Source organism: Lissotriton vulgaris, chromosome 8, assembly GCF_964263255.1.
Source record: "Lissotriton vulgaris chromosome 8, aLisVul1.2, whole genome shotgun sequence".
Classification (NCBI taxonomy): Eukaryota; Metazoa; Chordata; class Amphibia; order Caudata; family Salamandridae; genus Lissotriton; species Lissotriton vulgaris.
Window position 1 is genome coordinate 451,030,081 of NC_141696.1, and position 17,478 is coordinate 451,047,558.

A 17,478-nucleotide genomic window follows, 5' to 3' on the forward strand; every position below is an offset into this window, starting at 1 on the left:
TGTCGGAGAAGAAGGAGGTTATCCATTCCAGGGCCTTTCCTTGGATCCCGGCGTGGCGGAGGCGGGTTGTCAGGGTGCGGTGGCAGACCGTGTCGAACGCAGCCAAAAGGTCGAGCAGGATGAAGGCGGCGGCTTCTCCGTTGTCCAGCAGGGTCCGGATGTCGTCGGTGGCCGCGATGAGGGCGGTCTCGGTGCTGTGGTTCGCTCGGAATCTGGACTGCGATGGGTCGAGGGAGCCGTTCGTCTCCAGGAAGGCTGTCAGCTGTTTGTTGACGGTTTTCTCGATGACTTTTGCAGGGAAGGGGAGGAACGAGATGGGGCGGAAGTTCTTGAGGTCTGAGGGGTCTGCGGTGGGTTTCTTCAGGAGGGCGCTGATCTCTGCGGGCTTCCAGCTCTCCGGGAAGGTGGCAGATATGAAGGAGTTGTTGATGATGTCCCGAAGTTTGGGTGCAATGATGGAGTCGGCTTTGTTCAAGATGTGGTGTGGGCAGGGATCGGCTGGGGAGCCAGAGTGGATGGTGTTCATCGTGTGGGTGGTATCTTCCCTGCTGACCTGAGTCCAGGCGCACATGGTGGTGGTGGGGGGTGTAGGTTCTGTGGTGGGGTACGTGTTCTGAGCGCCAAAGCTGTCGTGTATGTCGACGATCTTACAGTGAAAAAAGGTGGCCAGAGAGTTGCAGAGGTCTTGAGAAGGCGTGATGTCGTTGTTGCTGGCGTTGGGGTTGGAGAGCTCTTTCACGACATTGAAGAGTTCCTTGCTGTTGTGGGTGCTGTTGTCCAGTTGTTCTCTGAAGGATGACCTTTTGGTGGTGCGGATCAGCTGGTGGGGTTTGCGGGTGGCGTTCTTGAGGGCTGTCATGTTGTCCGTTGACTGGTTGTGGCGCCAGGCTTTCTCGAGGTCACAGCAGGATTTCTTGGAGTCTTTGAGATCGTTGGTGAACCACGCGGCTTTCTTGCTGTTGAGGTTACTGGGAGGGTTTTTCAGTGGAGCAAGGGTGTCACGCAGTCGGTGATCTACTGTGTGAGGTTGCAGGCTCCTTCGTTGGGGTCTGTGGTGTTGGTAGGAGGGTTTAGGCGCAAGGAGGTGGTGAGTTGGTCGGTGGTGATCTTGCTCCAGCATCTTAAGGGGGTTTGTTGAGGTCGGTGGTGGGTCGTTGTTTTCCTGAAGTTGAAGTGTACGCAGCAGTGGTCGATCCAGTGGAGCTCGTTGGTGTGGCTGAAGGAGATGTGGTTGCTGGAGGAGAAGACAGGGTCAAGCGTGTGGCCGGCGTAATGGGTGGGGGTGTTGACCAGTTGCTTGAATCAGAGGTTGGCGAGGCTGTCTAGTAGGGCGGTGGTGTTGTTGTCCAGGTCGTTCTCCAGGTGGAAATTGAGGTCTCCTAGGAGGATGTAGTCGGGGGAGGCGAGGGCGAGTGGGCTGATGAAGTCTGCGATGGCTTCGCTGAAGTGTGAGCGTGGTCCCGGGGGTCTGTAGATGAGGGTTCCTCTGAGGGTGGTCTTGGGGTCGGTGAGAATCTGGAAGTGCAGGTGCTCTGCGGTGGCGAGGGTGGTGTTGGTCGTGATGCGGATAGTGTTTCTGTGGGCGATGGCGATGCCTCCTCCGGTCTGCTTGACGCGGTCCCTCCAGATGATCTTGTAGCCGTCCGGGATGGCAATGGCGATGTCGGGGGCTGTGGAGGCATTCGTCCAGGTTTCCGTGAAGAAGGCGACGTCTGGTGCCGTTTTATCCTGGAGGTCCAATAGTTCAATGGCTTGCCTGTGGATGGAATGGGTGTTGAGCAGGATGCACTTGAGGTGGTTGTTGTTGGCGGCTGATTCAGCTGGCGAGGTGCAGAACCGAGTGCAGGTGAAGTAGCCGGCGTGGCAGGTGAAGGCTCCATGGGTGCGTTTCGGGGTGGCTTGGTAGCAGGCTGGATGTCGGCCAGTGTTGAGTGCGTGGAGGGTGGCGGCGTCGTAGCTCAGTCGGGTTGGCTGGCTCTGGCGGGGTCCAGGGGTTCTGGCGCTGGGCGCGGACGGGCGTAGACGGGCTTGCCTTTGGTGCGCAACCGGCAAACCTGCTGCGCGTGCCCGCTGCGCGTACGTGCGGTCCCCGCCATTTATGGCCAAGTGGGAGGGAGGAGCAGCTGGGAGGCGGGTGCAGGGCGGCGAATGGGGAGCGGGAGACAAGAGAAGGGGGCGGGCCGCAGGAGAGCAGCGGCGGGGAGCAGAGGGGGGGTTGGAAAGAGCGGGAAAGCGGAGCGGGGGAGAGCGAGGGCAAGCCTGGGCAAGCCTGAAGAGCGAGGGCAAGCCTGGAGAGCAGGGGCCCTAAGGAGAGGCGGCAGCAAGAGGGCCAATCAGGCAGCGGCAGCAGAATCCGGGCACACGGGGGCCGTGCGGTAGTAGAGTGACCGGGTCAAGGGTCACAGGGTCTATGACAACCCAGTTAAACTGGTCTTTTGGCCTTGAAGGGGTTATTACGTGCCTTCGATGTTGACACCCCAACGCCAACTTCCTATGTATAGCATGGACATGCCCCATGCTAATAAACAAGACAAATGTCTTTTTCAACTTTGTTGGGCATGATATGATGCAGAAGGACCTTTCCTACTCTTAGCTCTACTAGGTAATCTGAAGTATTCTCCGTCCTCCTCTCAAAGGTTCACGACACTTGCATTGGGCAAAGAATGGCCATGTCCTGGGGGTGGGGTCCAACTCTCAGGACGTGGAGATGGATTAGCTATCTGGTTGGACCAGGAACTTTCTGCAGGATCATCCCAGATTTTTGCCTTCCTTTACGGAACCTGTTTTTGATGGCTGTATGACTCTGCACATGTTACTCGTTCTAATCAGTGATAAAACACTTGTGCTCTCCCTTTTTAACATGGTAACATTGGTATACAACTGAATTGTATATATAATTAACTTATGAGTGCAAACTATATGATACTGCATGTACCTAGGGCCTTTAAATTAAATTCCACAAGATGGAAGCAGCACTCATTGTGCTATCCACTTCAGTAGTCCTGTAAAACATGTCTCCAGGCTGGCCCCTACAGCTTGTGTGTGCAATTTTAAACTGCCACCTGGCAAAAGAAACCTTTTGTCAGGCAAAAGCCTTCCTATTTTTTAATATTTAGAAGTCACCCCTAAGGTAGGACCAAACGGCTTTTAGGGGAGGATGAATAATATTTAATAAATAGGACATGTGTACTTAAGCTTTAAATGTCATGGCAGAGAAAAAGTCCCAAAGTTCTTTTCAGTGCAGCAGGGCTACCTCTTCCATATGCTAACACTGGGTTACCTTATTACACTTAATAAGTGATAAATTTAGTTTGGGAGCAGATACAAAAATGCTTCTTCCATTCATTTGAATTGTAATTTAAACTCCTCTTTAATGGTAAAATTGGATTATAAATTTCCATTCAGAAAATGGCATTTTCAGAAAGTACTGAGTCAACAAATTGCTGCCTGTGCCACTGGATTCAAGCTAGCCTGGCTGACGAGAGGCGATACCCTGAAACCGGTCCCATGATGCTTCTTTCCAGTCCAGGGCGGACTGGGCTTGGCAGTTTGAGCTTGACTGTTCCCATGAGGAGCATGATCACGACTGATATGCATATAGCTGGGTCTAAACTAGGGTGACATAGTGAGCAAAAGAACAATGGCTTTAACCTAGAACTCTTGACTGGGGTGAATGTTTGATTTATTCAGCATTTTTCCCATCATTTGTTGCTGTAGCAATTTCTACCATAAGTGGGATGGGTATGCCCAGAAGTGGATCTCTTGCTTGCTGTGCCACTGGATTCAAGCTAGCCTGGCTGATGAGGGGAGATACCCCGAAACCAATCCCAGGATGCTTGTTTCCAGTCCAGGGAGGACCTAGCTTGGTAGTTCAGGCTGGTCTGTTCCCATGAGGAGCAGGGCCAAGATTGATTTGCATATGGCTGGGTCAAAACTGGGGTGGCAAAATGAGCAAAAGAACAACAGATTTAACCCAGATCTGTTGACTGGGGGTGCATGTTTGATTTATTCATCATTTGTTGTCATAACAACTTTTAGAAAGTAGGCAAACCAAATGTGCCTTTCTGCAAGTATACAGAGTCACATGACTGTTAATGTCTCTCCTGTGGTGGGATGTGTTTTCTTTGCAAACAGGACAAAAGGGCCATGGGTGTGGGGAAGATGTTTCTCTCCTGCGCAGGATGGCCTGTGGAAAGAGGGTGTATACTCTTCTTGAGCATCAAATGGTAGCTGAGGGCTGTGCCCACCACCTTCCTGAATTCTGAAGCTGCCTGCTCTATCACTGGGTGGTGTAGTTAACACAAAAGCCTGCCTGCCCTTTGCTTCTCTAGCCAGATTTTAGCCAAACCCAAGGAAAGGGGTAAGCTAGTCAAAGAAGGTTGGCACTGGGCATACAAGTAGCACCATCAGACCCTCTCAACAGAACATTGCTGCACCTGTGGAGACCCTAAAAAAATACTGCCCTGCTTTCTAAAGCCTGAAGGAAGAATTTGCCTTGAACCAATGACCCCAGAGACCTAACTCCAAGGGTCAATTGGCTGACGTCTTGTTTGTGCTACAAGGACACAGCAAGCTTCCAGAGGCTTCTCCTGAAACTGCAGTTATTGGTTTGGGATTTTCCTTGTGTTAGGTTTTCACTTTAATACTATTTGAATGGTGCATTAATACTTTAGCCAAAGGCTTAAGCACAGGTTTATTTAGGGTATTTTGTGGTTAACCTGACAAGGATTGTATATATTATTTGAATGGGACCCTCACCCCCTCACTAATAACTCAATTTCTTACAGATCTGATATACTGTAATGATACACCTGATACATAAGCTCAACTGTTACTGTGCACTTAACTTTTTAAAGATATATGTTAGCTTTACGTGGGTTCCTAGCAACGGATTGCAGTGGGTGGAGCAGGAAGTTGTGCTGGATGGAGTTCCTGGCAATGTGTAGACCTCTGCCCTGTGAAAATGGTGAGTCTTGATTTAAAATATAAACACTGCACTTCGTAGCTAGACACTTCCCCTGCATACAAGATGTGTGCTGCCCTGAACCGTGGACCTGCACAGAATGTTGTGCAACATTCTTTGTTTGTAATTTTTGACCTGTGTAATTTAAACTACTAAAACCTAGGTAAGTATAAAAAAAAATGAAACTGAGCACTTTTTAATTGATCAGCAAAACTCATTTAGGAAAAGGGGAGGTGATGTTGAGCAAACCTGCAATCATGACTGACATCTTGAGAAAACATCCACCCGCCTCGAACAGTACAGACAGCACTGCACAGGATTTGGACCATTGTGCAAGTTAATTTTAAGGCGTAGTGTGTAACAGAAGTGCCGGTGAATTACACATATAAAGAACATCCAGATATAGTACCCTTCCAATACACTCCCTTTTGGCACTTATAACCTTTAAGAAGTGCATTCCAAAGGTTAATTAAAAAGAACAACTAGAAAAGAACTACAGACTCTGGTTGCGAAGTACTTTAGAGTTTGCTAAACGTGACAATCCAAGCACAACAGAACAGCCCCGCATTTTACTGGATCACAGCCAATTCTTGTTTTTCCAGGAACTCATACCAAAGTATGAAGGTCCTTCAGTGGCACCTCTTTACACATGGGCTAATGTTATATTTTAGATTTCTTCAGTCAACACGCAGGAGCCAGATGCTTCAAAACAGAGCACAGGTGATAAAACACCAGGACAATAGCATCAATAATACAGGGCAAAGAGAGCAGAACAATTAATAATAATGTGAAGAACTGACACCTAACAGTTACAAAATGTTTTGCACTAAAAACTATTTTTTTAAACAACATTGAGAATGAAAGCTGTAATATATTTAAAATCTGGATATCTTGCTTCAGAACTGACATTAATTCCAAGATAACTGTCCTTTTAAGGTCTCGCCTATGCAGCGCATGCAGCGCGCATGCGCTGCATAGGAAAGAGACTTTTAGCCATGGATTCCCTTTTGGCCCTAAAAACGTGCAAGCGTTCTATTGCCTTCAATGGCAACGCGTGGGCGTTTGGTGATTCCCTTGCGGGAGCGAGCAGCTGGCGCCATATGTTTGTAATTAACTTCCAAAACACATGGTGCCCATGTCTTGCTCCCGCAAGGGAAACAGGCGCCGACCCCTCCTCTCTCCCCTCCCCCGGTTGCCAGAGCGAAGCGCACACGCTTGTGCTTGTTTTTGTTGCATTAAATGGAGATGGACATTTCGATTCTTGGAGCCTTATACTTTCATCCACATGCCCAGCTGCATTCATCACTATATAGAGGACGTTTCATACTGGACCAGTGCCATCAAATGGGTGGACTTTCAATGAGAATACGTCACTGGCCCATGTCTTTCTCCAGGGCTCTGGTGTGATCGGTATTTAAACCCAGGGCTGGTTTCAGTGGGTCGTTCAGTCAGCAACATATTATATTGAAGATCTATCTACTCAAGGCATCCTTTTTCTGACTGCCGATTTTTAATTCACAAGTATGCTTCCTATATATATATATATGCATTCGCACCGGTTAAGGCTGCAGGGTGTCATGCCTTGAGCAATAATTGCTCCAAAATTGCCTCTCTGGAGCACTTACTATAACATTGTAGTGAGTGTACAGTTTCAGGAACGCTCACCTTGGCCATCCTGGTTTCAGCCAGCAGAACTAACAGTTCCCTTTAGCCAGTTCTGCATGACTCACACTCACAAACAATAGGCATTCCACTTCTTTTGATGACGTTTTCACAGGTTTTAAGACATTTATGACATCATTCAGCAGATGGCCCCTTCAAGAGGCAGGTAGCTACACAAGTGGACTGGGTTTATCAATGACGTCTTGGCTATTCCCTAAATCCAATCATTTCATTTCCGTGGTTCTCACTGCGATGTACTTCAAGTGGGATGGCAAAGGCACGTACATGTCAAGATAAACTTGACAAGTAGCTGTGCCGATCAAAGGTTCACGTCCTTTACATCCCACCGTGACATCACCCCAAAAACATTATTATGAGAAAAAGCATTGTTTAAATTGTATGCAGACCCCGTGTTTTATATGTCTCTCCCTATTAAGAAAAGAGATCTTATTTTGGGAAAAGGTGGCTTGTGCAGGACAGTGACATATTCTCGAAAAAAAAAAAAGGGAAAAACACAATCCCCTTTAGCACGGTGGAGAGTCGAGCACAAGAAATGCTGTTTTTATAAAGTGACGATATTTATGACACAAAAGCAGTTACAGTTGCTGATCAACAAAAACAATAAGCATCTCTCTCAGGCCCTCCCCCACACCACAAACACACAGAAAATGAGCGTTAAAGGTGCCTTTGTGAATTTCTGAGCATACCTCAGAGTCCCGAGCAGACCTTGTTAGAACTCACTCGAACCATCAATGACTGCAGCGCATACATCGACACCACTGTGCCACTGCCAAAGCTCATTTGCGTGCTCGTGCAAAGGGTACCTGCGGCCTGGTGAGAGGGAACCCCCCAGTACCTGAAAGAAGGGACTGATTCAGACCGTGCTTACACCCCTCCCTGCCGGCGGACTTTGCTGTCTCTGTACTCTCCTGTCCTATGCTTCTGGTGCTGCGGCTGAGGCTGCAATGAGACGACTCATGTGCATACGCAGCATCTGGTTTGCTCAAGCTTGGAAGAGACCAGAATGTCGAGGTCACGCGCTCCCAGGCCTGGATGCTGATCACACACAGCTAGACAAGTGGCCATTGGCTAAGACTGACCGCACGCTGCACCTCGCTGATGACGCCCGACAAGGTGGAAACATGTCTCAGGCTCTGCCTTTCAGAGAGGAGGTAGGTAGGGGAGCACTTCGGGTTGGCCTCACACTTTTGGGAAGTGCTGCAACGTAGGTCAGTTCCTTCGTGTTCCGGTACAGGATCAATACACAATCGTATGGATACTGTTAGTTCTGGCTGGATTTAGGGTATTTTGGCATTTCCTGTTTGGGTGCAGTACCTGGCTGGATTTAGGCTAGTCTGGCATTTCCTGTTTGTGTGCAGTGCCTGGCTGGGTCGGCTGTAAGCTCTGGGGTCTTCTTTTAAGCCTAGATGAGCTACCATGAACCACTACACTTCACACATTGGGCTATAATCTGCACTATTTATACCAATGATAAGGCCTTGCTTAGGGTATAGTGGTTTCTGAGGATCACCTAACAGGAAAAAAGCATGGTCCAGAAAGCTTCTTCCATTGGTCTGCTCAACAAGCTTTCACATTTTGCTTTTGCCCAATCCCTCCATAGAGCTGCGGGCGATAGGTCAGCCCACTTCAATCACTTGTTTTCCTGCATGGTCAAGTTTTTCCCTAGATCATATGTGTGCGTGCATCTATAAAGCAGTGTACATCAATGATGTTGAGTCAATACTTAGCCAGTGATTATCTTTTCATTATCTGTCTGATTTTGTTAGTCATCCGTGTGTGCTTATGCTTTGCCTACAGGTTACAGTAATGCAAATGACTACCAATGATGTTGTCCATCAGGCCAATATGTACCATCTGTATTTAGAGGCATTGAATATTAGCACTTTGCACAGTCACACTTTACTTTGCATTTTTACCTGTAAATACTGAGCTATAGTAATCTGCCTATTTTAATGATCCTTGGATGACCTTGCATTTATTTAGATGGCCTATTGATTAGGAATTATGCATTATGCACTATGCACTTTACAAAACCAGCACCTTAGATAATGCTGCTAAACGCTCCAGCAAGCCCTTATTTTAACTGATGCTTGCAACATGTGTCCTGTGTATATATTGCTGCTATTGTAAGGGTGATTCCTGCATATGTATATTTCATTCGATAATGCCATAGAAAAAGACTTAAACTTGATGATCTGGACAATAATGACACCTTGCACTTTGTTATTTCAGTGTTGCTGCTATTGATAATAACAAGGAAAATCCAACAATGTTTTTACCTTATTTTAATGTGATTTTTATTCTGACCATGTACGTAATTATGTGTGTACTTTTATGGATAATGAAATATCCGAATAAAGGTTATTGACTTGACTTGACTACCAATGAAGAGAAAAGGGGTCTAACCTGGTGAGTACCTGCCAGCTGTCCCGAGGGTGGTGCCCCCGTGAGGGGTCTTTTTGTTCTTCACATATTTTTTACACTACATTGTGTGTTTGTGTTTTGATGCCCTGTGTAATGTTTGACCCAGACATCGCTTTGCGCTCTTGTTGACTGTCAATTTGAAGTGTACAAGGAATTTCCCGAAAAATCTATTATGCTACGAAATTTAGGCAAGAAGCGGTAATACACCCCAAGTTTAAATTAAGAATTTTTGTGTTGTAGCAGTGGAAATTGATACATGGTCTCTCCATTGCTTAATACTAATACCGACAATGAACGCCTAAGGGACAGGGTTTTGCTGTTATTGATGATTTGTGAGTGGAGGGCATCCCTGGTTCGCATTTTCCCTCTAGGCTCTTGTGTGGATTAGATACAGTAATTCAAAACCAAACTTGCCCTTTTCTTGCACCAAGAATAAAGATATTTTCCTGCGAGTGAAATAAAACTTTAAAAAGTGTTTTTTTTATATCTGTGTTAAGTAGATCTGCCTGTTAGGGAGCATTTGTATTGTTCTATTATAAATAAATGAATAACCACCACATCATCAGTCAGCACCACCACATCATCACTCAGCACCACCACAGTATCACTCAGCACCACCACAGCATCACTCAGGGCCACCACATGATCACTCAGGGCCACCACATGATCACTCAGGGCCACCACATGATCACTCAGCTTCACCACTGCATCATTCAGTACCACCAGAGCATCACTATGCACTAACACAGCATCACTCTGCAGCACCAATCAGCATCACCAGAGGCATCGGTCAGCATCACCACAGCATCACTCAGGGCCACCACAGCATCACTCTGGGCCAGCACAGCATCACACATCGCCGCCGCTACATAACTCAGTGCTTCTTACACTTTTTAATTGCAACTTTTCAGCATACTGCACAGCAGCCACACTTCTCTACAGAACAGTTAAAAAACATTAGCAAAGTCAATAGCTCTAGCTAAAAACGTATAAGGCCCCCCAACACATAGCCAATAGGTCTCGCCTTTGGAACATTAAAAGTGTTTAGTTATCCAGCACAATATCCTTCATTAAACAACATCAAGTGCTGCATGGCTAATCACATATAAGGTCCCAAAAGCTAGAACTATTGACGATGCCAATGCTTGTTTGTTTAGGCAACAACAAAAGTATACTGAAATGGAAAAATCTCACATGGAAAACGCATATGGTAACAGGAGATAGGTAATCAGGTTTGACCTGATGCATTCATTGTGGCGAAATAGATAAGTTAACTTATCTGGCTAGACACACACAAATATTGCACTTACCTCCTTTGGAATACGAGATTTCGTAAACTTATAACGAATGCATTCCGTCCATGTGGGAGAAGTGAACTGGGTCAGTTTCACATCCTAGAACAAAATGTTCCAACATTGGCATCAGCTTTTTATACATGAAAACATGACAAAACAAAGATGCACACTTGACATTTTCTTTCAGTTATCAGGCCGAAGAATGTAAAATGCATAATATCATCAAGAGATTATGATTAACTGACCAAACACTGCTGGAATTATACAACCTGAAAATGTCATAACTTTGGAAATGGCCCACAAGCTCCTCAACTATATAGATATACTTAAACACAAACAGAATGCTAAAAGAGAAGTTTCAAATCTATGCCCTTATCTCTAAGTCATGACCAGAGCCTGATCTTCTCATCCATTAACACATGACTCCCTTCCTCCAGGTTCAACTTCTGTTATATCTACACAAACTATTAACATGGCGTGTAACAATCTTGGATTCTCCTGGTTTAACCTCAAAATATTACCTTCCAATATATTCTATTTATAGAAGGTTTTTGCACTGTAGTTCTCTAAACTCCATTTCCAAGCAAGTTATCACTGTGAATTCTCTAACTCTGAACAGGGATAATTCTGAAATATTCCCTGTAGCTAGCATTCACTGTGGTTTTGATAACCACATATCTATGGAAATATGTGAGGAGGTACATGACGCCAATATAATCTCTTCTGGGAGCAGCATCTGGGAGATTAATTTCCCCTTTCTGGAGTTTAATCAGTGGCGGCCAGCATGGATCTGTGGTGGCAAAGAGGAAGGGGGGGGGGGAGGGGGGGGGGTGTAAGAGAGGTCTAAAAAAATAAAATTCACTTACCTCCTGCCGGGTCTTTCACACGTCGTTTCTCCTCACGTTGGGCTGAACAGGAAGCAGCCAGGCTCCTCTGAGCCAATCACAATGCTGCAATGCAGCGTTGCGATTGGTCTGATCGCCATGGTTTGTCGCTCAGCCAGGAAAAGAAAGCCTGGGCGTGTTCTCCACCCATACTGCAATGCAGTTTGAGTGGATAACATGCTAAGGGCCGGCCACAGCCTCATGCGCACCACTCCTCCCCTGTCCTGCTCTGTGAGTAGAGCTGCCCCGCCCCACCCCACCCCACAAAGCTGCAGCAGAAGGAACAAACAAAATGATAATAACATCTTTATTATCATTTTATTTTTCATTTTTTTCATTGCTGCAAAGCAGTGTGGGGTGACGCTCCTCCGCCTTAGCCACAGATCCGTAATTAAGTTCAATGGGTATATTCATTCTGACAGGTTTTCTAAAAGTATAAATTTAGTGCATTTTGCCAAACTGGATTTTATAGCTTTATTAGTGTCTTCCAGGACTCCCCTCCTAAAGTCTGCAAGTTTAGGGCAAGCCCACAGTATGCAAGTGTTCCTGTCTCCCCACAACCTCTCCAACACTGACAACCGCCAGGAGGCCCATTACCCCCCAATCTTGCCAGGCTGTAATGCCAGCTATAGTTCTCTTAAATAGTGTCTCTTTTCCTTTTCGATTGAGTCCCTTGCTCACTGCAGAATTCAAGCAAGCCGGGCCGAAGACGGCTGTAATGCCAGAAACTGGTCCCCGGAAGCTTGTTTCCTTTCCAGTAAAAGAATTGGCTTGGTAATTTGGTCTGCCCTGTTCCCATGATGCACTGGGCCTGGGACAGACTAATTTGCATGTAGCCAGGTTCTAAGCTGGGATGGTGCAGTGAGCTAAAAAACGGTGATGGATCAAGCCCTGATCTGTTGACTGGGTAGGAGTGCTCTGCTTAATTCAGATACTCTGTCCATCACCACCCCCTTTTCTGAATTGTTTTGTAGATAAGCTGCTATTGCAGACAAATGTATACGAATGGAAGCATAGGCCAGATTGCATTTGTATAGATGCAACAGATAACAAATGATGTTGTGAGTAGGTGCATCTAGCGGGTTGATGTTGTGGTCAGCACAATAAATGACTAACCGCTTCCATTTCGCCGCATAACTTGCTCTGGTGGTGGGCTTCCTTGCTTCCCTTATGACATCCATACAGTCTGGAGGCAAGTTGCGGTAGCCAAATTCTAAGACTTCAGGAGCCAGATCGGCAGGTTGAGCTGTTGCGGATCTGGATGCTGAATGTCTCCATGGCTCTGCGTCAAAAGCCTGGGTGTGAGGTGCAGCCTTTGATGCGGTACCACGGATAGTTCTAGAAACGGGGTGTACCATGGTTGGCGTGCCCACGTCGGAGCAACCAGGATGAGTGTCATCGAGTGTTGCTTCAGCTTGCGTGCCACCAGCGGTATTAGAGGTGCTGGGGGAAAAGCGTACGCAAATATGCCTGACCAGTTCATCCATATCGCATTGCCCTGCGACTGTGGGTGTGGGATCCTGGCGGCAAAGCTTTGGCATTTGGCGTTTTCCTTTGTGGCGAACAGGTCTATCTCTGGATGACCCCACTGATGGAAGTACGGGTGGAGTACTGATGGTTGTATCTCCCACTCGTGCATTTGGTGGCTGTACCTGCTGAGCAGGTCCGCCATCTGATTGTCTTTGCCTGGGAGGTGTTCCGCCATGAGGAAGATGTTCCTTTGAATGGCCCACTTCCACATGCTCTGAGCCAGATGAGACAACTGTGGAGAGTGTGTACCTCCCTGCTTCTGAATGTAGTACATGGCCGTCATGTTGTCCGTCCGGATCAACACGACCTTGTTGCACAGATGTACTTTGAATGCTTTCATTGCCATGAAGATAGCCATCAGTTCTAGAAGGTTGATGTGCATCTTCTTTTGCTGCGTTGTCCATAGTCCCTGCACTGTGTAGTGGAGTACATGAGCTCCCCATCCCTGGAGAGATGCGTCCGTCGTCAGAATGATCTGTGGCACAGGCTCCTGGAACGGTCGTCCCCTGCAAAGGTTTTGTGGATTCCACCAATGCAGAGAGTTGTATGCACGACCGGTTACCAACACTAGGTCTTTCAACTGTCCGTGAGCCTGATTCCACTGACGTGCTAAGCACTCCTGAAGCGGACGCATATGTAGTCTCGCGTGCGGAACTATGAAGATGCAGGCCATCATGCCTATCAACTGCATGAACACTTGTGCTGGAAGCGAGTGTTGCGGTCTGAATTTTTGTATCAGCAATTGAATGACTTTGATCCTCACTGAATTTGGCTGTGCTGTGGCTGCCAGAGTGTCTATTGTCGTGCCCAGATACTGTCGTACGTGGGCGGGCTGAAGGTTGGACTTTGGGTAATTCAGTGAGAATCCCAGATCATGAAGAAGGTAAATGGTGTGGGACATGTGGGCGGCACACTGCTCCGCCGACTTTGCTTGAATAAGCCAGTCGTCCAGAGAAGGGGAGACATGAACATTCTGTCTCCGTAGGTGTGCAGCCACTGTCGCCAGGCCCTTTGTAAACACCCTGGGTGCTGTCGTCACTCCGAAAGGGAGGACCTTGAATTGGTAATGCTGATTTTGAATGGTGAATCTGAGGTACTTTCTGTGTGACGGGTGTAGCGGAGTATGCATCCTTCAGATCGAATGTTGGGAGGAAATCTCCCTGACTGAGCAACGGTAGGACCTGCTGCAGTGTTAGCATGTGAAAGTGTTCTGACAGGATGTACTGGTTTAGGGGTCTGAGGTCCAGTATGGGTCTGAGGGACCAGTCCTTTTTTGGGATTAGGAAGTACAGTGAGTACACTCCTGTGCCTCTTTCTTCCACAAGCACGAGTTCGATTGCTCCTTTTTGCAGCATGACGAGTACCTCCTGCAGCAATAAGTGCAAATGCTCTGTGGACATAGGACGGTGTCTTGGGGGTATGGTGGGTGGAGTGGATGTTAACTCCAGACAATAACCGTACTGGATAAGCTTCCTGACCCACCTGTCTGCGGTGATGGATTTCCAGACTGGCAGGAACTGTTGTAGTCTTCCCCCGGCCGGTGTTGTATGGTCGGGGGGCAGTGACAAGGCGTCACTGTTCATTAGTGGCGGAGCATCTGGAGCTGTTGATTCCACGCCCTCTGCCCTTGGCGCTGTTTCCACGATAGCCACCTCTACTTTGTTTGGTGTATGTGGTTTGCGCGCCACTTTTATTGTACTGTGTTTGCTGGGACAGCTGGCCTCTTGAAACACCTCTATTGTTTGAGCGACGAAAAGAACCACCCCTGAACGGCTGCGACTGGAGAGCCCCCATAGACTTTGCAGTTTCAGTGTCCTTTTTGATTTTTTCCAAGGTGGTGTCCACCTCTGGGCCAAATAAATGATCAGGGTTTACAGGCTGATTTAGTATGGTGGTCTGTATCTCTGGCTTGAACCCGGAGATTCTGAGCCAGGCATGTCGCCTCAACATCACACTGGTGTTAATGGCTCTGGCCGCGGTGTCTGCTGCGTTCAGTGCACACTTGATAGAAGCATTTGATATGAGCTTTCCTTCCTGAATGAGCATCTCTGCTGCCTCCTTATATTCATCTGGCAAGTGTTGTAACAGGGTCTCAAGTGTATCGTAATGGGCCCGGTCATATCTGGCTAAGAGTGCCTGAGTGTTTGAAATGCGCCAGATATTGGCCGCTTGAGCTGCCGCCCTTTTTCCTGATGCTTCTAGCACTTTAGATTCTTTGTCAGGGGGAGGAGCATCACCCGTTGTTTGCGAGTTCGCCCTCTCCCGGGCATTGGAAACAACCAGAGAGTCCAACTGAAACTGTCCCTTAATGTAGGTAGGGTCCCCAGGCGCCGGTTTGTACTTCTTTTCAATTCTGGGGTTTATTACCCTGGCCCTTGTGGGCTCTTTAAATATGTCTCCAGCATGTTTTAAGACACCCTTCAGCATTGGCAGAGTCTTGACAGTTCTTTCTGAGGTGGAAAAGGTGTCAAACAGAAAATCCACTTCAATAGGGTCAGCATGGAGCTGGACATCATGGTTTTTGGCTGCCCTTTCAATAAGTGCATTAAACGCCGCCGAGTCTTCAGTAGGCGATGTTTTTACAGCATACACATGACTGTACGGGGCAGTGTGTGGATCCCCTGGGTCAGCAGCGTCCGCCCAGGGTTCATTTTGATCTTCTGGATCAGTGTCCACAGGATAGCTGTACTCCTCATTGTCACCATCCCCTGTCTCCACATCCGAGTAAGTGGGCGAAACAGGAGCAGTGTCTTGGCCACGTGGAGATATAGGTTCGACAAGAACGGGTGCTGTAGTAGAATCCTTCTTCTTTTTCAATGTGATTCTATATGACTCCATAGGCTGTTCCGGGGCGATCTTTCGTTTGTAAATTGAAAGTCTACCAGTGTCGGCATCGATTAATTGTTCCGACTGCTCTTCAAGCGAGGGTTGTCGATGCTTTGTGACTAGTACCGCAGTTGTGGGCTTCGGCCCCGTGGACACCTTCTTGGACGCTTCGACGGCAATCTTCGGGGCGAAGGCCTTAGGTACCACTTTCGGCGGCAGCGTGAACTGGATGGGCGCCGGCGACTTTTGAGGTTTACTGGCAGGCTTTGGTGGTGGAGTATCCTTTGGTCCGACAGCCGAAGCCTTTTCCTTAATTCGCTTGAGCGATTCCGACACCTGCTTCGAGAAGGAGGCGGGTGGCTGCGTCGACACGACGGGTTGTTTCGAGCCACCGCTAGGCGTGGAGTCGAGGTTCGTACCGCTCTTAGCCTTGTCTGGTCGACGCGTAGGATCGAGAACCATCTGAGCTCCGAGTCCTTTGTCTGTGTCGACGGTCTTCAGTGCTGATTTTTTCGGGTCGACGTCTTTGACCAGTTTTTTCGGTGTCCCAGTCTTCGGCTCGACACCCTTTAGCGACCTCACCGGGTCGATAACACCTTTTTGGTTCGTCGGTGCCGATAGTTCAGAGGACTTCGAGCCGACCAAAGCAATACGCACTTTCGGTTTCGATTTCGCCTCTAGTGCTTTTGGTTGCGTAGACACCGAAGCTTTCTCTTTCGTTTTCGATTTGGCAACCCGTGGCTCCTTAGAACTGTCTGAAGGCGAGGCTGTAGAACCTAGTGTAAGATCTTGGGTAAGGCCATGTGGCAATCCCTCGACCTGAGCCTTATTAAGTGTCTCGGCCCCAGTATCAGCATTCGGGCCTAGCTCCTCGCTTGAGCTATCTTCCATGGCCCCAAAGGTCCCATCGTCGTCTCCTACCTCGTCGAAAACGTCTTCAGTATCGACCATTTCAATATCAGCGTTGTAGCTGGAGTCCATCTCCGATGCGGGATCAGACAGGTCCTCTCGAACCTCCCGCTCTGCTCCCTCATCGTCCCCGGCATCGAATATGTTCACCGGGTCAGGTGCCGTCTTCTGGGCTTCTTTGCGCGCTGCGCGTCGAAGTCGAATCGTCTTCTTGGTGCGGATACGAGAACAAGCCATACAGCTGGCTTCATCGTGATCCGGAGACAGGCACTTGTTGCACACCGGGTGGACGTCGATGTGAGGATATTTTGAGTTACACACAGGACATATCTTGAACGGGCTCCGTTCCATGATGGTTCGTCGATAAGGCCTCTGGCGTCGACCGGGCCTTCAGTGCTGAAAAGCCACGCGGCTCCTCTGGATGTCTGGCTCGGGAACTGAGCTGGAACAGAACTGGGCACCGATCGCAAGACAATACCGACGATATACTAAAGGCCTTTTGGCCAAAAAGAAAGTTTTTTATCGATTCCGAACAAATATGCATCCGAACCCAATGGCGGAAAAAAACAATCTGAGGATGGAGTCGATGCCCATGCGCACTGTAGTCCAGGTGAGGAGCCACCTATCTCGTGATACTCCGAAGACTCTTCCAGGACAACAATGTGCGATCATCCGGACCCATCACTAGGCGGCGATTAATGCACAGATATGAATTCAGCATCCCACATGCCTCGAACACCAAGGTTCTCATCAAAGTGGTACCTGACTAAGTGTGTGCTATATTATGCACCACCCATTGTCTGTTTCTATTCTGGTCCATTTGACTAAGAAGCGATGGTGTGTCATTAAATAATACCTTCTAATGTTTGGGACACCCAAGCCCCCATCCCACCGTTAGCGTATGTCTACTTTATGTGCCCCTGTAGCTTTCAAAATGAATTTACCGCCTCTGCAGGATCTACAA

The 17,478-nt window shown here is 47.9% G+C and overlaps 1 protein-coding gene and 1 pseudogene across 1 annotated transcript in view; both read right to left on the bottom strand.

Moving 5' to 3' along the window:
* MRPL30 (mitochondrial ribosomal protein L30) overlaps positions 1 to 17,478 on the bottom strand; it is a 158,780-nt gene that overhangs the window by 74,549 nt on the left and 66,753 nt on the right. Inside the window, exon 3 of the mRNA XM_086934232.1 lies at positions 10,381 to 10,464. Coding sequence (XP_086790358.1) covers positions 10,381 to 10,464 — 84 coding nt within the window. The remainder of the gene's footprint in view (positions 1 to 10,380; positions 10,465 to 17,478) is intronic.
* On the bottom strand, positions 10,971 to 16,067 carry LOC147697164 (uncharacterized; annotated as a pseudogene).